The 23,840-nt window shown below is 41.7% G+C and overlaps 2 protein-coding genes and 1 pseudogene across 8 annotated transcripts in view; 2 read left to right on the forward strand and 1 right to left on the reverse strand.

Annotated features, from left to right (window-relative positions):
* The window catches only part of LOC123578055 (orphan sodium- and chloride-dependent neurotransmitter transporter NTT5-like), a 58,421-nt gene that overhangs the window by 7,253 nt on the left and 27,328 nt on the right, over positions 1-23,840 (forward strand). For 3 of the 7 annotated variants that reach the window (XM_045440568.1, XM_045440564.1, XM_045440570.1), the window contains exon 1: positions 13,938-14,596. The exons of 2 other annotated variants lie outside the window; for them this stretch is intronic. The gene's annotated coding sequence lies outside the window, so the exon portion shown is untranslated. Of the gene's footprint in view, positions 1-13,937; positions 15,183-23,840 lie in introns of those variants that run through there. 2 more of the 7 variants (XM_045440566.1, XM_045440569.1) reach the window with 2 other exon arrangements.
* Positions 877-13,176, forward strand: SLC6A16 (solute carrier family 6 member 16; the record flags this gene model as incomplete). The annotated part of the gene is given in 13 exon segments (XM_045441363.1): positions 877-1,081; positions 1,471-1,628; positions 1,818-1,955; positions 2,142-2,321; positions 2,545-2,596; positions 2,599-2,654; positions 2,821-3,059; positions 9,990-10,076; positions 10,078-10,174; positions 10,760-10,958; positions 11,098-11,269; positions 12,517-12,672; positions 12,773-13,176. Coding segments are annotated over 13 exon segments (2,109 nt in total), but the record flags the coding sequence as incomplete, so codon positions are not given.
* On the reverse strand, positions 23,258-23,689 carry LOC123578056 (annotated as a pseudogene).

The raw sequence follows: 23,840 nt of genomic DNA on the forward strand, positions 1-23,840 counted from the left end.
ATTAAATTCATTTCTTTATTTCTTCAGTTTTTTAATTTATGTCATCTCTACACCCAGCATGGGGCTTGAACTTGTAACCCTGAGATCAAGAGTCACACGCTCTTCTGACTGAGCCAGCCAGGCACCCTGAAGTTTGTTTCATTGATTCAAAAGCCCACTATAAATGGTATTTCCCTCCATAGGGAGTATACCTCAATGTTTTTAGAAGCCCTTTGAGTGCGATTCCCAACTGTTAGCTTGGCTATCTCTACCCTTCTCCCTTGTACTGAAATATTTCTAAGAGGTAAAACTTATATAGAGATTTTTATATGTTTTGACTCTCAAATCTAAATGTAGGTTTTGGTGTCCTTAAGGTCTGTTCAGGAAGGTGAACACCCCATTGAAAAAGCTGGAGCTGCTCCAGGGAGTCTGCCTAGAATGAAGATAGAGGCCCAGGATTCCACATCTTTACTGGCAAAAGCCATCTCTACTGAGACAGAACTTTCTGAGAGTGCCCAAGAAAGACAATCTTGGGAAGATAAGGGCATGGCTCCCTGGCCTGCAATGGTCTGGCTTTCAGAGTCCCAGGCTTTGGAGGCCCAGGTGGCAAAGGCTTAGGCCTGGGAGATGCAGGCTTGTGAGGCCAAGTACAGAGCTAGCCAGTCCAGGCACATCTCTGCATTGGAAGTGGCAGCTACCGGGGCACCTGGGTGGCTCAGTCGGTTGAGCGTCTGACTTCGGTTCAGGTCAAGATCTTGCAGTTCATGAGTTCAAGCCCCGCGTCAGGCTCTGTGCTGACAGCTCAGAGCCTGGAGCCTGCTTCGGATTCTTTGTCTCTCTCTCTCTACCCCTTCCCCCCTCATGCTCTGTCTCTCAAAGATGAATAAACGTAAAAAAAAAAAAAAAAAAAGAGTGGCAGCTACCCTGACCCAGAAACCCTTATGTGGGAAGGGGCAGGTTGCAGAGAAGGAAAAGAGAGAGGCCTTTTTTAACCGTCCATGCTGGTCCAATAAGGTTGAGTACATCCTGACTCAGGTAGGCTACTCCATGAGGATGAGTGATCTCTGGCATGTTTTCTTCCTATGACCTCACAATGGAGGTTGTAAGTTTGGGGACCAGGAATCATGGATCCACAAGAGGCTTCAAACTCCAGGGTTTCTGAGATCTGTAGAGGCTGGAAATTTGGTACTCTGAGCAGGATAGGAGTCAGGTGCCTGAACACTTAGGATCATAAGAGGGTAGGGGTACAGGGTATCAGAATATAAGGATGGTGGTCCAGGGTGGGGGTGGAAACTAGGCATCTGGGTCTTACAGAAACTAGGGGTGAAGGGGTACCTGGGACTATGAGGGATGTGGAAACAGTTGAGCCCTGATGCCTGTGGCCCTGAGGGAGGTCACGGGGCGGGGGAATGTGTTTTCCCGGACCCCCAAAGAAGTTTAGGCACGGAAAAGCCAGGTGGTTCTCAGAGCCCTCCTGACTCCCTTGCACAGGCAGTTTTCTCATCTTCTGTACCCACGTGCTGTTCTTGATCGGGGTTCCTCTTCTATTCCTGGAGATGGCAGCTGGTCAGAGAATGCGTCAGGGCAGCATTGGTGTATGGAAGGTCATCAGCCCCTGGATTGGTGGTGTGGGGTATACCAGCTTCATGGTGAGGAGTCCTGGGCTGCCCCGACCTGCCCTTTACACCCCACTCCTACCCTGACCCTTGTCCTGGGATGGGTCCCATGACTTCACTTCCACAGGTCAAGTCTCTTCAGTTCCCAGTCCTCTCTCTCTAATCCCCTCTTTTTTCCTGTTCTCATTCTTCCTCCCCAGCCACCTCCCTTGTGGCCCTCAGGTGTGCTTCATCACCAACTTATACTTGAATGTGGTCAATGCCTGGATCCTGTCCTACTTGGCCCAGTCCTTCCAGTTTCCAGTTCCATGGGAGAACTGTCCCTTATTGATGAACTCCAGTGAATTTGGTGAGGAAGAAGTGAGAGAGGAGGAGATGGGGAAAACAGCTGGAAGGGAATTTGGAAGAAGAGAAAGGAGTGAGGAGGGATAAAGAAGAGGAAAATCTTAGAAGAAGAAATGGGAGGGAGAAAGAGATGGAGGAAGTGGGAGAAAGGCTAAAGAAAAGGAAGGGATCACCCTGTCTAGCAGGCATGTCCAAAGACAGGTCCCCCCCAGATCCTGAAGGACAACACCTTCCATGTACTTCTGGTACCTGCTGACCTTGAAGGCCTCAGACAGAATTGAGGATGGTGGGTCACCAGTCTTCAGTCTGAAATTGTTCTTATTGGTGTCCTGGTATCTTGTTAGCGCTTTCATTATTAATGGGCTCAAGTTCTCTGGAAACGTAAGCCACCATTGACATTCTCGGATGCCTTAGACCTCATCTAATATTGTTATCACTGATCTCCTAATGTCTTGCTCCTTCTGGCCTTTTGCTCCCACCAGCCCTTGACCCTTGCTGAAAACTGTCTCCTCCTCACTTCTGACTCAGAACTTTTGATCCCTGTTGATTGTTGGTTGACCCCTCACTGGTACATGCTTGCTGATATGTCCCATTCTCAATTCAGGTAATGTATGTCTTGGTACCAGTCTCTTATTGCATCGTCCTCAGTTTCCTCATCTGTGTCTACTGCTCTAAGGGGCAGTATTTGGCCTTCAATATTTGATGCTTTCCGAGGTAAAGTACATCTTCCTCACTCTGCTACCGGGCCTTGGCAGACTCCTATTGTCTATTTTTAGGGCATCCTTTCCCCCTTATTACCCCGTGTCCTTCCCCCCATACTTGCTAAGGTTCTCCTCTCCTTCTTTGACATTTCACCTTGTACTTGTCTTCCCCCTTTTAGATATCAACTATGTACAACATGGATGTATGGCATGAAGTAGGGAACCGGGTCTTGTTTGCCTTGTGTCTAGGCTTTGGCCTTGTCTCCTTATCCTCGCACATGTACCCATCCAGCAACTGTCTCATTGATGCCTTCGTTGTGACTCTGGTCAACCTGCTTAGCATGCTGCTGGTCACATCTTTTTACTTCTGTGTCCTGGGCTTTTGGGCCACAGTCATCACGCACCGCTATAGTGAGAAGTAAGGCCAGCCCCTTAGTTGAGGGTGCCAGCGCCAGGGAACTACAAAACCTAAAGACCCTGACTTTCAACGTGCTACAGAGACTCCTGTCCACAGCTGGCAACATCAGGTGCACTTGCAAGTCTCTACTGTCCCGTGGAGCAAAACACAGAGACAGTAGAATCTCTGTCATATAATATTTTGCCCAGAGCCTCTTTCTGGCCCTAGAAATCTTCAAACTCAGGGGTGCCTGGGTGGCGCAGTCGGTTAAGCGTCCGACTTCAGCCAGGTCACGATCTCGCGGTCCGTGAGTTCGAGCCCCGCGTCAGGCTCTGGGCTGACGGCTCAGAGCCTGGAGCCTGTTTCCGATTCTGTGTCTCCCTCTCTCTCTGCCCCTCCCCCGTTCATGCTCTGTCTCTCTCTGTCCCAAAAATAAATAAACGTTGAAAAAAAAACTTTTTTTTAAATAAAAAAAAAAAAAAAGAAATCTTCAAACTCAGAGATTGCCAGCCATCCACTTCAGAGTACCACCACAGAGATAGGCTAAAAGTGGCAAACATTTAAGATTACTCTGGTCTCAGATACCATCTAAGAGCACACCTATATGGAGAACTTTCCACTTGCTGAATGTTTTCACTCTTAACTTTCAACTCCTAAGTTTAGGGATTTCTGTCAATCTGTCGCACTTAAACCCCAAAAGGACTCTCAGAACGAGATTTTTTTATTGTCTGCTCACCCCTTGTTTTTCATTCTTTAGGCATTAGTTTCAAAAACACTCATCAGACATTTAGAAAGAACTCTTTGTGTACCACAGAGTTGTGGACAGGTGAATCAGACCACAGTTCTTGCTTTCACTGAGTTTTCAGTTTTCGGAGGGAGGAGGTGGGGGAATTGCATCATCAGACAGTCACAGACTCATGATAACTAATAACAGGGGTGATGGGGAGTATAGAAGACAGAGCCTTTAATTCTGACTGGGCTAGTCAGAGAAGGACTCCTAGAGGAGGCAAACCTAAGCTGAATTTGTCCCTATCCTAATCCATGTAAATAAGCACTCTTTTCTTCTAGAATTAACCCGGGAATATTCATGTGCTTATGTGCAAGAGTCCTCTGGGGTGTATACTTAGGAATGGAATTGCTGGGTAGGGTGCCCACACCTTTAGTCTTACTGTGTTTTCTCATTACCAAAATGGCTTATGATGTGTGAGAATTCTGCATATTCCACTTTCTGCACGTTTGATTAGACTTGGTCACACTTTAAAATTTTTGCCAGTCTGGTGGGAGTGTAATGGTATTTTTTAATATTTAAAAAACATTTTATTATGAGGTATTACATACATATAGAAACACACATAAAACAACATATGCAGAATAAATAACTATAAAATAAACAGCACCCATGTTAAGAACTAGAATGACCCATAGAAGATCTCTGTGTATCTCTAATTATAAACTCTTTCCTCACACCCACTGTCCTGGCTTTTATGGTAATTAGTTCTTTGTTTTTTTTTTTTTATATTTTATTATCTACGTATGCATATCTAAGTAATGTAGTTTTGTTTGTACACTTATATGAAGCAATATAGTTTAACGTGTCCATTTATATAGTTTAATTTGTTCATTTACATATACATTCTCTTTGTATTCTTTTGTGTTTTACTTCTTTCATTTCAACGTGTGTTCGTAAGATTCGTCCATATAGTCTGTGCTTTTAATGCTGTATAATGTTCCAGTATATGAACATTCCACAATTTATTTATCCATTATACTATTGACCATTTAGAGTCTTTCCAGTTTTGGGCTATTAAAACAATGCTGTTCTAAACATTCTTACACGTGTTCCTGATGTACTATACATGTGCTTATGTGTGTAGGGTATATATCTACGAGTGAGATTGTTGATGCCGAGTTCTATGTTACCGTGTGACAAATCACTCCGAAAGTAAATGGCTGAAACCAAGAATGATTTATTTTTTCTTAAGATTCTTTGGGTTGGCTGGCAAGTTCTTCTATTGGGCTTGCATGGGTTAACTTGCATGTCTGCATTCAGCTGGGCCCAGCTGGGACTGCACCGCTTTGCTTTTGCTGTGTGCAGTGTTGACAGGGCTCGCTTGAGCGCTCCGGTCAGCTGGTGGGTCCGCAAGGCCTGCTCTTTCTGGGAGGCCTCTCTGTGTGGCTAGCTTGGGCTTCCTCATATGACAGCTCACAGAGAACCTAGGTGGAATCAGCAAAGTGTCTTGAAGCCTAAGCATGGGAATACTCTCATTGTTGTTGCTGCTACATTTCTTTAGTCAAAGGAAGTCACAAAGCCACCCCAGATTTGAGGGGTGGAGAAACAGACTTTACCTCTTGATGGGAGGAACTGCAAAATACTATGGTCATGTTTCTACCCCACGTATAGCTTCAGTGGATAATGCCAGGTTACCTTCCACAGTATTTAGGATTGTAATGGTCTTTCCTTCCACAGTATTATTAGGATTGTAATGGTCTTTCTATCTCTTGTTGCTGGTCTCACTGTCATACACACACACACACACACACACACACACACACACACACACAGACACACACACTTGCTTAATCTCCATGCTAGAATGCACAGCAAATAGTTACAGAATTGCTAGCTCATTCCATTGCGGAAACAAACATACTAATCCCAGAGTTCAGTATTTGTTGACAACTTTTTGTCTTTATCCTGAATTTTATAGTTAAAATGCTGTGTTCAAAATTACTTGGGTTAGGGGCGCCTGGGTGGCTCAGTCGGTTGAGCGGCCGACTTCAGCTCAGGTCATGATCTCGCGGTCCCTGAGTTCAAGCCCCACATTGGGCTCTGTGCTGACCGCTCAGAGCCTGGAGCCTGTTTCAGATTCTGTGTCTCCCTCTCTCTGACCCTCCCCTGTTCATGCTCTGTCTCTCTCTGTCTCAAAAATAAATAAACATTAAAAAAAAAAATTTTTTTTAATTACTTGGGTTCTTTTTCCTTCATTCAGTATGATTGTCACTTACTTGAAATACAGTTCTGTTCATTTGTTTCTGTTTACATGGAATTTTAATGTCCCTCAAACTTTTATTTTAATGTGAAACATTAATATGGTTTCAAAAGAGAAAATTATACAAAGGGACACTCAGAAATTTCACCAGCACTTCAACCCATTTCTCATCCATCCCTTATAGGTAAACTGATCTCATTATGTTTTTATTTATCCTTCCTGTGTGTTTGTAAAAACGAAGAGAAAGATGTATATATTTTTATTTACCCTTCTTTTTATTTAAAAGGAAATTGTTTTGGGGCGTCTGGGTGGCTTGGTCGGTTAAGCGTCCGACTTGGGCTCAGGTCATGATCTCACGGTCCGTGAGTTCGAGCCCTGCGTCGGGCTTTGTGCTGATAGCTCAGAGCCTGGAGCCTGTTTCAGATTCTGTGTCTCCCTCTCTCTGCCCCTCCCCCGTTCATGCTCTGTCTCTCTCTCTCAAAAATAAATAAACGTTAAAAAAAATTTTTTTAAAGGAAATTGTTTTAAATGTTTATTCTTGAGAGAGGGAGAGAGAGAGAGAGAGAGAACGAGAACGAATGGGGGGGGCAGAGAGAGGGAGACACAGACTCGGAAGCAGGCTCCAGTCTCCGAGCTGTCAGCACAGAGCCTGATGCAGGACTCGAACTCACAACTGCGAGATCATGACCTGAGCCAAAGTCGGGTGCTTAACCGACTGAGCCACCCAGGCCCCCCTTTTTACCCTTCTTTCTTATGCAGAAGTTAGTTTTTATCCTTTTTTCATTTAACAGTATATCCTGGGAATCACTTTTCCATGTTAATTTTTTTCTTAGATGATCTAAGGCCTGGTGGTAGTGCCTGCCATCCTGTAGATCAGTGGCTCCTCTATTCTTTAGAGTTCTCTTCAATCCTTAGTATGTAAGGCCTTGTTACAGTCAATAACTGGACACCATAAAAATTCAAACCATTTTCTCTTTGAAAGATACCCGTGAAGATAATGAAAATGCATGTCCCAGTATTGGAGAAATTTATATGTTCTATACATTTATATTCAGGATATGTAAAGAACTCCTAAAACACACTAAGAGGACAACCCAACAAAAGTGTGCACTTAACTTTCTACAGTCTGTTTAGAATTAATACTTCAGGGACACCTGGGGGGCTCAGTCAGTTAAGCATCTGACTTCAACTCAGGTCATGATCTCACAGTTTGTGAGTTTGAGCCCCACACTGGGCTCTGCCACTGGCAGTGCGGATCCTGCTTGGGATTCTTTCTCCCTCTCTCTTTGCCCCTCTCCTACTCACACATTCACTCTCTCTCTCAAAATAAATGAATAAACTTTAAAAAAATGTACTGTTTGCTGTTGGGCTCCATTTCTGATGAGGAATTTGTAGTCTTTGAGATTGCTGTTGCTGAATATGTAGTGTATCATTTTTCTCTGCCTCTTTCAAGATTTTTTAATGTTTAGTTTTCAGTTTGATTTAAAAAAATTTTTTAATGTTTATTTTTGAGAGAGAGAGAGAGAGTGAGCTGGGGAGGGACAGAGAGAGAGGGAGACACAGAATCCGAAGCAGGCTCCAGGGTCCGAGCTGTCAGCACAAAGCTCGACGTGGGGCTCGAACCCGTAAACTGTGAGATCATGACCTGAGCTGAAATCGAGAGTCAGACACTTCACTGACTTGAGCCACCCTGGTGCCCCAACAAGTGCCCTTCTTAATACCTATCACCCATCTAGCCCATCTGATAAAGAGTTAGTATTCAAAATCTATAAAGAACTTATCAAACTCAACACCCAAAAAACAAACAACCTAGTTAAATGGGCAGAAGACATGAATAGACACTTTTCCAAAGAAGACATCCAGATGGCTAACAGACACATGAAAAGATGCTCTTTTTCCTTTGAAATATTTCCAAGCTTGTCTTTTATTATTTAAGCACAGCAAATATAATCTTCAATAATTCTAATATTTGGAAGTAACTTTAGGTCAATTTTTACTATGTTGTTTCTGATGGTTATTGCTCATGGTGTCTTCTTTTTGTGTACTTAATCGTCTCTTTGTCCTATTTATTTGACCATTATTTGTAGGAATTCTTAAGGCCTAGGATGAAGGTATATTCCTATAAATAGGACTTTTGTTTCTACCTGATGCATAGGGACATTAGAAAGAGACCACTTGAAACTCAGTTCTTGGCTTGAGTTCTTGAGACAACCAGGATCAAATATTTGGGCTGCACATCCAACCTAGGATTGACTTGGTTATGACATGTCAGGAACTTTATTTTTAAAAAAATTTTAATGTTTATTTATTTTTGAGATAGAATGAATGAGCTGGAGAGAATCTTCACAGACTCTGAAGTAGGCTCCAGGCTCTGAGATGTCAGCACAGAGCCCGACACAGGGGCTTGAACTCACAGACTATGAGATCATGACCTGAGCCGAAGTGGGACGCTTACATGACTGAGTCACCCCGGCGCCCCCCAGAGTTTTATTTATTTTATTTATTTTTTATTTTTCGGAGTTTTATTTTTTAATGTTTATTTATTTTGAGAGAGAGAGAGAGAGAGAGAGAGAGAGAGAGAGTAAGTGATTAGGGGAGGGGCAGAGAGAGAGGGAGAGAGAGAAAATCTGAAGCAGTCTCCATGCTGTCAGTGCAGAGGCTAACATGGGGCTCGAACCCATGAACTGTGAGACCATGACCTGAGCCAAAATCAAGAGTCGAGTGCTTAACCAACTGAGCCACTTAGGCACCCCATGTCAGCAACTTTAAAACATTTCCCTTTGTTCTGATCATTTCTGAAGCAGCCTTCTTTGGCATTCCCTGTCTTGTGGAAGGGTTGAGTGCAAGCTTCTGGTTCATTTTTATACTGAAGGTGTAGTAGCCCTTTGAATTGTGAGATTAGGGGAAGACCTTCTGGTCTGATTCTGACTTTGTGCAGGCTCTGGTGCTTTATATCTGACCCTCATTCTCCTTTTATTTCTTAAAAGTCATAAAATTGGAAACTAGGGGTACAGTGCTGTATTTGGCTTTTACCTTTGGGAACAAGTTGCTTTGGAAGTCCCCTTTCCCCACTGTTTTTGTGTGCATTTCAATTTTTGCATAATTCTCATTTTTTCAATATTTTAATTAAGAAGATTAAAAATATTTTTCAGACTTTTAACTTATTTACAGTGAGAAGGTTGATCCAAATATTTAGCTTGCCTATTACCAAAAGGACATACAGTATTTTGTTTTCTAAAATGTGATCAAACTATACTTAGTTCCCTGCACCTTGCATTTTGCTCTTAGCAGTAAGTTGTGTCAAGCCTTCTACTGCAGTTCGTGTAGAGCAATGAATTGGATTTTTAACGATCTGTAGGAATTGGTCAAGTGAAGAATGGTAGTGGGGTGAGGGTGGTCTTGGGCATGAAAGAGCATGGCCAGCCCTGAAATTGTAAGTAGTTAAGCGTGATTAGAGCATAAAATGTTCAGAGGATCATGGGAGGAAGATAAGGCTAAACAGGTCAACAGGATTCAGATGAAAAAGTCCAAGAAGCAGTTTCTCTCACTAGCTCACTTCCAGGGCAGCATTATGTACATGGTAATCTAAGTAAATGGTGCTTCCTGACATTCGGTAATGCAAAGCCTAGAAGATTGCCTTTTACCCACTAGTTAAGAAGAGAGCAAGGGAAGAGGTAGGTGGTGAATAAGACACCTGTCACTGCAGCAGATATCCCAGAGTTCCTGTGAAGATAATGCAAAACACTCCTCCTGGGCTTCCTCCATGGTCATAAGTTCTCCAGGCTCACATAAATTCATGATACTGGAGGTGAGTACCTTCTAGGTTTCGTCCCAGGCTCTACCGTGCCTGGATCAATAATGCTAGGTTAGTGGTGCCCTTCCTTATCTAGAAGATAAGGGAAAAGGAGGCGATCTCCTGAGGGGCCAAATGGTCCTGTGTGATTCAACTCCTTACCCCCAGGAATGCTGAAATGCTTGAGAAGCTGATAACCATAGGGAAATTCCCTCTTGAGGCCCAGCCCCCTTCCAATCTGGTTGATAGCCCTACTCTGCCTTGACTCCTGGCTGGACAGCCTTCTCCAGCACATCAAGAGCATTGTCCTCAGCCACTTGAGTGACTGCAACTTAGAGAAGCAGTTTTTGAAGGTCAGTAAAAGTAGGTGAGCAGGGCGTGGAGTTACTCAAAGCCTTTTGTGAAACAAATTTCAGCTTTTGCTAGCAGCAGAAAAACATCCCAGAAGCACCAGGATAACCTGCAGCCCAGATGATGTAGAGAACTAGAACTTGCAGAATGCCCTCCACGGGTAATGCCAGGTAGACTGGTTTTCCATGTCAGAGGGTCAGCTTGGAGATCTGATTTTCTCAGCGACCCACAGCTTTTAGGGAGTTTTCCAGGGAAGGTAGATAGTATCCTTGTCTGTATTTTTTTGTTAAGTCCAAGGACACTTTATTTTTTTTATTTTTTTATTATTATTTTTTTTAACGTTTTTTTATTTATTTTTGAGACAGAGAGAGACAGAGCATGAATGGGGGAGGGTCAGAGAGAGAGGGAGACACAGAATCAGAAGCAGGGTCCAGGCTGTGAGCCATCAGCCCAGAGCCCGATGCGGGGCTTGAACTCACAGACCGCGAGATCGTGACCTGAGCTGAAGTCGGCCGCTTAACCGACTGAGCCACCCAGGCGCCCCAGTCCAAGGACACTTTAACTCCTACCCTCTCTTCCCTCAACAGGTTAAGGAGGGCCCAAGCCTTGCATTCATGGCCTTCGTTGAAACCATGTCATTCATTCCTGGGTCAGTCTGCTGGTCTATCCTCTTCCTGTTTTTGCTGACATTGGGGCTGAGCACCATGGTAGGGATCATGCAGGGCGTCCTAACCCCACTCCAGGACACCTTTTCTTCTTTCAGGAAATACACAAAACAGCCTACCGGTACTCTGACCAATGCCCTACTCCTACCAATGGCCCTGATTTATCTGAGACTCTTACCCAGCCCAGGTCTATAACCTATTCTTAGCCCTTGTCACCCAACTAGACTTCTGACCTTGATCCCATCCAGTGTTCCCTCCAGTGGTTGTCTTTGGGCTCATGTTCCTGTGTGGCTTCTTCTTCACTCGACCTTCAGGCATCAACTTCATCAGCCTGCTGAATGAATACTGAACAGTCCTCCCCATCATCATCATCATCATCATCATCATCATATTTGAAAACATGGCTGTGGGCTGGGCCTGTGGGGCCAGGAGGTGATAGCTTGGGTCTATAGGGAAGGTTGACCCCTTTCTGGTTGCTTCTGTTGTCACCCAGCTAGAGTGATGCAGGGACTCTTAACCTCAGGGCCTTCGGAGAAACATGTTTATTCATTCATTTAACATATTTCTTGAGTGCTTAATATGTGCCAAGCACTGTTTTAATCACCAAGGTTATTGAATAAAACAAGCATCCCTGTCCTCAAGGAATTTATATTCTAGTGGTGGTGACAGGCAGTAACCAGATGAACGAATAAAAATGTCAGGTGGTGACAATTGACAGGAGAAAATCAAAAGGTAAAGTAAAATGATCAAGAATGGGAGTATGTGTGGGTGCTAATTTAGGTTGGATTGCAGGGAAGGCCTCTCTGATAAGGTGACATTTGAGCAGACTCCTGAAGGAAGTGAAGGAAGGAGCCATGATTTTGAGGAAGTGTTCCAAGTAGAGGAAACACTGAGTACCAAGGCAAGAGGAAGCATCATGCCTGGAATTTTTGAGGAACAAGGAGATCGGAGAGGTTGGAGTAGAATGTTCCAGAGAGATAACAGGAGATCAAGGAAGACCTTCTAAGCTATAGCAGTACTTAGTTTTTTTCTGCAGCACGAGAGGAGGCATTGGAAGGTTTTGAGCAGGGGAGTGACATCGTCAGATTTATTTAAAAAAATACCTATGACTGCTGTGTGGAGAATAGACTATGAGGAGTCAGGAGTGAAGCAAGGAGAACAGTTGGGTGCTATTGCATTATTCCAAAGAAAAGACAAAGAGAAGGGCCTTCGTGGCCAAAAGACCCCACTTGGATATTTATTGCAATTGAGAACATGCAATAAAGGAGTTGGATACATGGGCTTGAAGAAACTAAGAAAAGTTCCCCCCGAGGGTCAAGTGTTGCTGCCTTTTCCAGTCTGAGCTGGTTAGTATGGATATCCAGCATGTAGAAGAGTCCCTCACACATCATAAACATTTTCATATTCATGGAATGAATGAAAGGGACTTGGCCTTTATCCCAAGGGCATTGGGTACCCATGAACAATTTTGAGCAGTAGAGAAATGTTTGAAAATTTTTCTTGGGTCGCGATGCAAGACTGACTAGGGAGAAGATAAGAGAGGATGAGTCTTGAGCTGAGGCAGAGTTTGGGAGATGAAATAGAATATTTGAAAGATGCTAAGGTTGGGCTGCCCTCCACCCCCAAGGCTGGGTGAGGCCTGACTAGGCCTCCCACAGTCTTGTGGCCCTTCCTCCCAGGTTCCTTGAAGACTTGGTGATCATGTGGGGACCCCTCATCTCTCCCATCCATTGGCTGTGGTGCTTTCTCTGTCCCGTTGTGCTGCTAGCCCTGTTTGTGATTACTCTGGTTCATCTGTCTCTGAAGACTATCACCTATGTGGCCTGGGACTCAGTGTGAGCTTCTTTCCCTAGACACTAGACCTTGCTAGAGAGTGGGGGCCAGATCTTTCAATCCACTCATGGCCTAAAGATGCTATCGTCTCATTCTCTGACTCCCTGAAGACTCATTGGTCATCTGCCCTGGTTCCTATCCCACCCTTCCCTTCTACAGTCCTCACTTTTCTGGGAACTTTGATGTTCTGAACCCCTTTCCCATATTTCCACAGTCAAAAGAGGTGCTTCACCAATACCCATCATTGGGGCTTCTTGCAACGATTGCCCTTTTTCTCACTGTTATCCTCCCCATCCACACATATTTTGGATACTGCCTCACCCACAGGATTCCCTTCAATCCCACAAGCCAGGGTAAGCCTATGATATCTTCCAAATCCTTACCCTTAATCCAGCCAACGCCTGTTAAAGAGGACCAAAAGTAGGAAATCCTGCGAGGTGATAATCAAGTTGCTGATAAACCTGTTGTATGATTGCCTAACGTCATTCATTTGACTTGACATCACACATTCCTGGAAATAGCATAAGAGGCAGCTCATACCAACTTGCAACTGTTGATGTCCCCAGACACAGAACTGCTATTATTCCCAAAAGTAGAGGCATAATTTGGTGGACACATGGGGCCTGACTTTGCCCCATCCTTCCTGGTTACCACTGTCACTGTGTTTTCCCCATCCCCTTCCTCAGTATATACACACGCCCATGATATTCACTATTTGTCATGTCTACCAAATCTGCTTCTTGACTGATCTGTCCAGCTCCTGGAAGGAAGCTGGAGGAGTAATGTTGTTGGTCAATAAATCAGTCCACCAGGACTAAGTCCTGGGTGTCAGCGATTTTTTTTTCTATAAATGTCTTTTTCCCAAAAGTCTTCCATTCTTTTGAGAGCCAAATGTCCAGCCTAGAGTTCCTGCCCTATCCTTGTCATGGCAAATTCAGATCTAGATTACTAGACTTGCTTTGTCTAGGGATTGGCCTTTAGCCAAGGGAAACATGGGAAATGGGGTTTCAGCTAAGATGGAAAGGATATTAATCACTTGCTAATGGGACATGGTAATCATATATGAGTCTAAAAATTTTATTTTTATTTTTTTAAGTTTATTATTTTCAGAGAGAGAGACAGAGTGGGGGAGGGACAGAGAGAGAGAGGGATAGAGGAGATCTCAAGCACTCTCTGCACTGTCAGCACAGAGCCTGATGCAGGACTTGAACTCATGAGCTACCAGATCATGACCTGAGCGGAAACCAAGAGCTGGACACTGAACCGACTGAGCCACCCATGCACCCCTAAAAATTATTTTTAAAAAGAGGCTCCAAGACTGTGAATCAACACAAGTGGTTTAGGGAACTACCTATTGCTGAGCCCACTAGGGCCCCATATCTGCGTGGTAGGAGACCTGGCAGGTTTTACTACAGGGCTAAGTCAAATGAATTTGCCTAGTGGGTGATGACGAGTGGGTCTCTCAGAACTTCCGGAGGGGTGAGTCCACAACTGAGCTGACGTACTTACCAAAAGGAGATAGGAGTCGGTCAGCGACTGGGGTTGGGAGCTGTGGGTAGAGGTGGTTGGGGTTCCCGAAGATCCAGGGAATGGGTTTCCCTTAAGTACTCAGAGATCTCAGTATTTCGGATTGCTCAGCTACCACAGGGTAGTTGCCTCTACCTAACTTTACGTGATTAAGGAAGAAAAAGCAGACATCCCAACCATTGGCGGGTGGGACTCGAGGGGTGGGCCTGGTAAACAGGAAGAGGTGTGGTCCCGGAAGTCTCTGGACCTCCGGTGTTTCTCGCTGGTCAAGCTTGGAAGATCGGGGTCATCACCCGTTGGCTCCTGTACCTTGTAGCCCCGCCCCTCACTTTCCTTCGCCACACCCCCCACCCCCAGCCAAACGATCTGTCTGCTGGAAGCTTGGTGCTATTGAGTTGGGTAAGGTGAAAATCAGCGGAGGCAGTCGTCTTCTCATGATCAAATAGTCTTGAGTTTTAAACCCCCTTCCTGTTGGGAACGCAGGTGTTCATCCTCCCTTCTGCCTCCCCATCCAGTTCTCAGCTTTGGGAATGGAACCTGCGTGGGGGAGGGGATTGAAAAGTAGGGGCCTACCGGATAAACGGATAAGAGTGGAATGAGGATTTTGGGGTGTCTCTTCCCACTCTCAATTTTTATATTCTCCAGCTACTTGTTGAATGTCCTTTGGTACCTAACTGCAAGGTGGTTTGCAGTGCGAATATCTCACACTGCTGTAGGGGCTCCTGATTAGAGATAGACCAATTTCTATCATAGACTCCTCTCTACTAGATAGCTCTGGGGATCCTACTGTCGAAAGTCGAGTTTCATAGCACCTTGCGTGTGATGAGCAGTTTCTTTAGCACTGCTCTTGGGAATCTCCGGCCTCATTAGACAAAAATGGAGCCCCGTCCCTTGGTATGGTACCTTATATGAGAATAGTATGAGACACAGCTATTGTCATCCTTAATTTTCATCAGGAGACCCAGAAGAAAGAGGGGTTTACACGGTGAGTCAGGGTAGCCTGATACAGATTCTTGCTGTGGCTTCTGGCCCTTCTATTTCGGAAATGTTCAAACATATGTAAAAGAATAACTTAATGAATTCCTTTGTACTCATCACCCATCTCTAGACCAACTGGCGACCAGTCTGGTTTCAATTTACCTCCTCCCACTGAAAGCCTCCCCATTATTTTGAAGCAGATCCCAAATTTATCATTTCATCTGTAGGTATGTCCATACATATCTGTAAAACATAAGAACACTTTAAAAACAAAACCTGACAAGGGGCACCTGTCAGTTGAGCGTCCTACTTCAGCTCAGGTCCTGATCTCCTGGTTTGTGAGTTCGAGCCCCATATAGGGCTCTTTGCTGTCTGTGGGGAGCTCACTTCCAAACCTCTCTCCCCCTCTCTCTGCCCTTCCCCTGCTCACTCTCTCTCAAAAATAAAAAATAAACATTTAAAAAATCCTCACAAACACCTGACAAAACTATTATCACATATAAAATAAATAACAGTACTTTTTAATACCATCAAATATCCAGTCAGTAGTTAGATTTTCCTGGTTGTCTCATATATATATATATATATATATATATATATATATATATATATATATATTTTTTTTTTTTTTTTTTCTTTTTCTTTCTGGTAGCTTTATCCTTTTTAACAGCTTTCTTTTTAACCATTTTTTTTTTTTTTTACATAATTTCTACATCCAAGGTGGGGCTCAGCTTATGACCGGGAGATGAAGAGTCACATACTCTACTGACTGAGCCAGCCAGATGCCCCTTAACAGCTTTGTTGAGATGTAATTCACCTACCATACAATTCACACATTTAAAATGTACAATTCAGTGGCTTGTAAAGTATGGCAGGGTTGTGTACCCATCACCACAGTCTATTTTAGTACATTTTATTACCCCCAAAAGAAACCCCCCTCCCTTTTGCTGTCACCCCAAATGCTTCAGCCTCCAACCTAAACCTTAGACAACCACTAATCTATTTTTGTTTCAACAGAGTTGCTTATTCTGGACATTTCATATAAATGAGATCATGCAATACATGTAGTCCTTTGTGACTGGCTTTCACAGAGCATAATATTCAAGTTTCATCCCTGTATAGCGTATTATCAGTATTTTATTTCTTTTTATCACCGAATATTCCATTGTATTGATATACTACATTTTATTTATCCAGTTGATGGACATTTGAGGTTGTTTCCACTTTGGGGCTATTATGAATAATGCTGTGATGAATATTCATGTACAATTTGGGGTGGGGGGGAACATATGTTTTTCTTTCTCTTGGCAGATACTTAGGAGTGGAATTGCTGGATTGTGTCCCAACTCTGTTTCACTATTTGAGAGACTGTCTCAGAACTTTTTTAGATTGTTTGAATCATCATCCAAGTAAAATTCGTATGTTGTAATTTGTTGCTGTATCCATTAAGAATCTTTTGGGGTACTTGGTGGCTCAGTTGGTTAAGAATCAGACTCTTGATTTTGGCTCAGGTCATGATCTCACAGTTCGTGGGACTGAGCCCCATGTCAGGTGGCACGCTGACAGTACAGAGCCTATTTGGGATTCTCTCCTACTCTCTCTCTGCCCCTCCCTGCTCAATAAATAAACTTAAAAAAAATTTTTTTTTTTAATCTTTGTTTATTTTTGATAGAGAGGGTGTGAACAGGGGAGGAGCAGAGAGAGAGGGAGACACAGAATCTGAAGCAGGCTCCAGGCTCTGAGCTGTCAGCACAGAGCCTGATGCAGGGCTCAAACTCACGAACTGAGATCATGACCTGAGCCGAAGTCGGACACTGAACCGACTGAGCCACCCAGGTGCCCCTAAATAAACTTTTTTTTTTAAAGAATCTTTTGAGAGAGGGAGGCAAACCAGAAGAGACTCTTTTTTTTTTTAATTTTAATAAAATAGTTTTATTTAACCCAAGATTACCAAAACATCATTTGAACATGTGACCAATATAAAAATTGAGACATTTTATATTCTACTAAGTCTTCAAAATCCAGTGTGTATTTAAAACTAATAAGCACATCTCAATTTGAACACTAAATTTTTACCAGAAAATATTTGATCTGTATTTAAATTTCCTAAAATCCACATGTGAAAAAGTAGATTCACATATCCAGGTTGTTCTAAACATACTTAAAAAGTTCTCTAATAACTGAATCAAGTAGAAGTTTTTAAATTATATTTAAATTAGTTAAAAAGTCACTTTCTTAGTCACACCAGCTATATTTCAAGTGCTTGTGAGCTACATGTGACTAGTGACTGTTAAGTCTATACTGTTAAGTAATATACCTTCTTGTATATTACTATCTACTTTTTATTTCTATTTAGCTTTTTATCACTTAAAACAAATCTGAACCTTTTAAACTTTTTCTATTTTGTTGGTTATGTATATATTCCAGTGGTTAATCTGATTTTGTGCCAAAGAGACTCTTAAATACAGAGAAAAAACTGAGGGTGTTTGGGAGTGTGGGGGAGAGGGGAAAATGGTTACGGGCATTGAGGAGGACACTTGTTGGAATGAGCATTGGGTGTTGTATGTAAGCCAATTTGACAATAAATTATATTCATAAAAAAAGAATCTTTTAATCTATAGATCTCCTGCCCTCTTTTCCCCCCTCTGCAGTATATTTAGTGATGAAACTGGGTTATTTGTCCTGTAGTTTCTAACCATCTGGAATTTGCTGCTTCCCTTCCTGTGGTGTCATTTAATATGTTCTCTGTTCCCGGGCTTTCTTATGAATTGGTAGTTAGGGCAAGAGGTTGATTCGTTTTAGGGTCAGTATTCTGTCAAGAATACTTCATGAATGGTTTCATATGCTTCTGTCAGGAGGCAAAAACTCTCTGGATGTTCTCTCTTTTTGTCATGTGAGCAGCCATGAATAGTCATTGTCTAGATACACATATTCATTAGAGATTATGAAATGGTGGTATTCCAGCTTTATCATTCCTTTTTTTTTTTTTTTTTTTTAGCTGGAATACTTCTAGAAAGAGAAACTTCCCTTTACCAAACATTTGTTGCCCTGGTATACAGTTTGTATGAGGAAAGCAGAATAAACTTTGATTCTTTCCTCTCATTTGCCAGCTTAAAAAATGAATTTATTGCCTAATACTCTGCAAAAATGGTCATTGAGTTTTTTCTTTTTAGCATCTCTCCAGACTCATAGATTTACATATATTTGATGTGTTTCCATCCATTGCAGCTATTCTTTTTTAATTTTTAAATTTTTTTTAATGTTTATTTATTTTTGACAGAGAGAGAGAGCGCGCGCGCGCGCGCGAGCATGAGTGGGGGAGGGGCAGAGAAAGAGGGAGACACAGAATCCGAAGCAGGCTCCAGGGTCTGAGCTGTCAGCACAGAGCCCGATGCCGGGCTCAAACTCACAGACTGTGAGATCATGAGCTGAGCCAAAGTTGGACACTCAGCCGACTGAGCCACCCAGGCGCCCCTATTCTTTTTTAATTTTTAAATTTATTTTTGAGAGAGAGAGAGAGAGAGAGAGAGCGAGCATGAGCAGGGGAGGGGCAGAGAGAAAGAGGGAGACACAGAATCCAAAGCAGGCTCCAGGCTCTGAGCTGTCAGTACAGAACTCAACGTGGGGCTCAAATCCGTGAACCATGAGATCATGACCTGAGCTGAAGTCGGCAACTTAACCGACTGAGCCACCCAGGCGCCCTTGCAACTATTCTTATTGATGCTCAAATCATCTCATTTTTGGCACATGGAAGCATCTTCAGGTTGACTCCTGCGTCCTTTTGACAAGACCACAGAAGTATATAATAATTTCTTTGATTTCTGGTATGACCTTCTGGTCTAGGATTAATTTGTACATTTCATACCCAGCTCTGAAATCTGCTATTTTTCTAAGGATACTTAGTTCCTTTTGATGGGAAGTGGTATTTAGAGATCACAATTTTGTGCTAGGGGTGTTCATTGCTACCGCATTGCTCATTGTTTCTAGGTCTTTTCAATAGATAGAGCTAGGAAGTAGTCTTGTAAGGTTAAATACATCATAAATTCATACTTATTTTTTCAATTCAAATTCAGGATTATAGGGTTTTTACTTAGCTTCTCAGATCTTACATTTACATATTTTCCTGTCATGTAGTCTGATGCTCTTGATGTTTCTCAGCTAGAAGTTGGTGCCCACAAGCCCTCACACTCGTTTCCCAAATTGAACTCATCATTGTCTCTATCAATTTTTGCATCCCCAAACCTACAAATCCACCTGTGTTCCCACCTAGGGAGCAGGGCAGGTGGACCTAGAGCCTAGGCAGGCAAATTGAGGCAAAACATGTTTTAGGACTCTGGGTGGTAGGGTTTGTAGACCTCTAATATGGAAATGTCCACATGTCCCGTCACTGGTATAGGTGTCCAGGGCAGCAAGACTAATCCCAGACCCAGTGACTGGTAGAGTGTTGTTGCAGTCTCTGTCTTGAGCAGCTTCTTGGCCTGGTAAGAAGAATATAGCATTTAGAGACAAAGAAATCTGTGTGTGTTTGTTTATTATATCAAACCCTTAGGTAGTTCCATGACCTTTAGCAAGTCACTTTCTCTCCTTCGTCTTAGCTTTCTTATCTGTCAAATGGAGATGCGGAATTAATCCCACAGATTTCTTGGAGAAACTAATTTTTTAATTATTTATTTATTTAATATTTAATAAAATATTTTAATTATTTAATATTTAATAAATATTATATTTAATATAATAAATATTATAAATTTAATATTTAATATTTAATAAAATATTTTAATTATTTAATATTTAATAAAAATATTAAAAATTTTAATATTTTATCATTTTTTAAAGTAATCTCTACACCCAACACAAGGCTCGAACTCACAACCTTGAGATCAAGTGTCATAGCCCTACTGACTGAGCCAGCCAGGTGTCCCAGAATGTCATTTAAATGCAGTCATGTTGGGGCGCCTGGGTGGCGCAGTCGGTTAAGCGTCCGACTTCAGCCAGGTCACGATCTCGCGGTCCGTGAGTTCGAGCCCGGCGTCGGGCTCTGGGCTGATGGCTCAGAGCCTGGAGCCTGCTTCTGATTCTGTGTTTCCCTCTCTCTCTGCCCCTCCCCCGTTCATGCTCTGTCTCTCTCTGTCCCCAAAAAAATAAACGTTGAAAAAAAAAATTAAAAAAAAAAATGCAGTCATGCTGTATGTAGCCTTTTGAGTCTGGTTTCTTTCATTTTGCATAATATGTGTGAAATTCATGGATGTTGTTCATTGTATCAATATTCCCTGTTCTTTTTTTACTGCTAATATTGCATTCCATGAATGTACCGTTTATCTTTTATTCAGTAATTGAAAGACATGTGGGTTTTTCCAGTTTGGGCGATCATGAATAAAGTAGCTGTAAACATTGGCATACAGGCTTTTGTGAACAAAACTTCTTGGGAAAATACCTAGGAGTGGTACTGCTGGGTTATATGGAAAGCATATGTTTAACTTTTTTAAGAGACTGTGACTCTTTATGGCTATACCATTTTGTATTCCATTTTTTCCAGTTTTCTTATTGTGGTAAAATACATATAAAACTTAAACCATCTTAACCAGTTTAAAGTGGTATTAAATACATTAATAGTTTTTACAACCATCACTACCATCTGCCTCCATATTTCCTTCATCCTGTAAAACTGAAACTGTGTACATTACACAATAAATCCCTATTATTCCACCCTCCACAGTCCCTAGCAATTACCATTCTACTAGTGTTTGTCTCCATGATTTTGATTATTCTAAGTACATTATATAAGTAGAATCATGCAGTCTTTGTCTTTTTGTGACTGGCTTATTTCACTTAGTATAATCCTCAAGGTCCATCCATGTTGTAGCATATGTCAGAATTTCCTAACTTTTTAAGGCTGTATAATATCCCATTACATTGATATACTGCATTTTGCTTATCCATGTATCCCTCAGTGGACACTTGGATGGCTTACATATTGTAGCTATTGTGAATAATGCTGCTGGAAACATGGGTGTACAAAAATATCTTTGAGACCCTGCTTTCAGTTATTTTGAGTATATAACCGGAAGTATAAATGCTAAATCATACAGTAACTGTGTTTTTAATTTTCTGAGGAATTGCTGTACTGTTTTCTGCACAGCAGCTGTACCATTTTGCAGCCACCAAGAGAGCATAGGGGTTCCAATTTCTCCACATCCCCACCAATACTTGTTCTTTTCTTTTTTTTCCTTTTTTTCTTTTCTTTTTTGTATACTAGACATATTAACGAGCGTGAGATAGTGTCTCATCATAGTCCTTTGCCCATTTTTGAATCAGATTGTAGAATTCTCTATATATTCTGGATATGAATCCCACATCAGATATATGATTTCACAAGTATTTTCTTTTATTCTATGGGTTTCATTTTGACTCTGTTGGCATTATCTTTTGATAAGTGAATTGGAACATTTTTTCATGATATCTAACTTATTTATATGTTTTTTTGTTGCCTGTGCCTTTGGTGTCATATCCAAGAAATCATTGCCAAATCCAATGTCATGAAGATTTTTCTCTATGTTTTTTTCTAATAGTTTTACAGCTTGAGGTCTTATATTTAGGTCTTTGATCCTTTTTGAATTAATTTTCATATGTGGTATTAGATAAGGGTCCAACTTCATTATTTTGCACACAGATATCCAGTTTTCCAGCACCATTTGTTGGAAAGACTATTCTTTTCCTATCAGATGGTCTTGGTGCCATTGTCAAAAATCATTTGACTGTGTATGCAAAGAGCTCTCCATTCTGTTTTATTGGTTTATATGTCTGTCTTTATGCCAGTACCACAGTGTTTTGATTACTGTAGCTTTGTGTACTAAGTTTTGAAATCAGAAAGTATGAGTCCTTCATCTTTTTTCTTCTTTTTTTAAAAATTAAATTAAATTATTTTTATTTTTATTTATGAGAGAGAGAGACAAAGCATGAGCAGGGGAGGGGCAGAGAGAGAGGGAGACACAGGATCCAAAACAGACTCCAGGCTCTGAGCTGTCAGCACAGAGCTTGATGTAGGGCTCAAACTCACAAACCGCAAGATCATGCAGATGCCTCTTTGTTCTTCCTTTTTAAGATTGTTTGGCTGTTCAAGATCCCTTGAGATTCCATAGGAATTTTAGGATGGAAATTAAAATTTCTATTTTTAAAAAGTCACTGGGATTTTGATAGGGACTGCATTAAATCTGTAGATTACTTTGGATAGTATTAACATCTTAAAAACATTGTCTTCCAGTTCATGAATATGAGATGTTTCTCTTTATTTATGTCTTCTTTAATTTCATTCAGCAATATTTTATAGTTTTCATTGTATAAGTGTTTCACTTCCTATTGTGTTAATTTCTAAATATTTTATTCTTTTTGATGCTATAGTAAATAGAGTTGTTTTCATAATTTCCTTTTCAGATTATTAGCTGTCTGTATACAGAAATGCAACTGATTTTTGAGTGTTGACTTTGTATCCTGCTACTTTGCTGAGTTCATTTATTAAGCTTTTTTTAATAAAATCATTAGATTTTGAACATAAAATATCATACCATCTATGACCAGAGATAACCTTACTACTTCCCTTACAATTTGGATGGCTTTTTAAATTACTTATTTATTTATTTTTGGGTGATCACATTTATTGAAAGGGTTGGAAAAAAATGGAATGCACTTTAGTGTAAGAATTTTTTGAGTTATCTGCAAATCAACTCATTTCAGGAGTGGAAGGATCCTTGGTCATTTCTTAATATCAAAATTTACACAGGTTTCTCTTTTGAATGTCTTCTACATTTAAAGAGGCAATCGTACAAAGTCTTCCATATTCCATACGTGATAAATTCTTTGTTTCAGCCAATTCTTTAAAAAAAAACTTTATGTTTATTATTTATTTTTGAGAGACAGAGTGAGAGTGGGGAGGGGCAGAGAGAGAGGGAGACACAATCTGAAGCAGGCTCCAGGCTCTGAGCTGTCAGCCCAAACCCTGATGCGGGGCTTGAACCCACAAACTGAGATCATCACCTGAGCCGAAGTCAGCCGCTTAACGTATTGAGCCACCCAGGCACCCCTGTTTCAGCCAATTCTTAATGGAGGGCAACTAGTACAACATCTCCTGGAACAAAGAGCATCAGAATATTCCATTTTGTGTATATACATACACACACACATATCTTTGTATGTTTCCTCATCAATTTCTATGGTAATCACAGTTTCTTCCACATCTCTCAACATTGTATTTACATCCTGATCATAAACATGTAGTCTTCCTTGAAACTCTCTGTTGTTTCTCATTTTCATATAAATTCACTCGTCAAGGCCAAGCCTGATGAGATCCAGGGCTCTTCTACAAGTGCTGGTAGTTTGTTGATGGTCCACATCGTCTGCCATGTTTCAAACCCTGAACCCTTTCCCCTGGATGCCTTTTACTTCTTCTTGCCTAAGTGCTCTGGCCAGAACTTCCAGTACTGTGGTGAGTAGAATGGTAAAAAGAATGAATAGAATAGAATGGTGAAAGTGAGCATCCTTGCCATGTTCCTGATCTTAGTAGGAAAGCCTTCAGTCTTTCACCAGTAATGTTTACTGCAGGTTTTTCATATATGACTTTTATTATGTTGAGGTAGTTTCCTTCTGTTACTAGTTTGTTGAATATTTTATG

Source organism: Leopardus geoffroyi, chromosome E2 (genome assembly GCF_018350155.1).
Source record: "Leopardus geoffroyi isolate Oge1 chromosome E2, O.geoffroyi_Oge1_pat1.0, whole genome shotgun sequence".
NCBI classification, from domain to species: Eukaryota; Metazoa; Chordata; class Mammalia; order Carnivora; family Felidae; genus Leopardus; species Leopardus geoffroyi.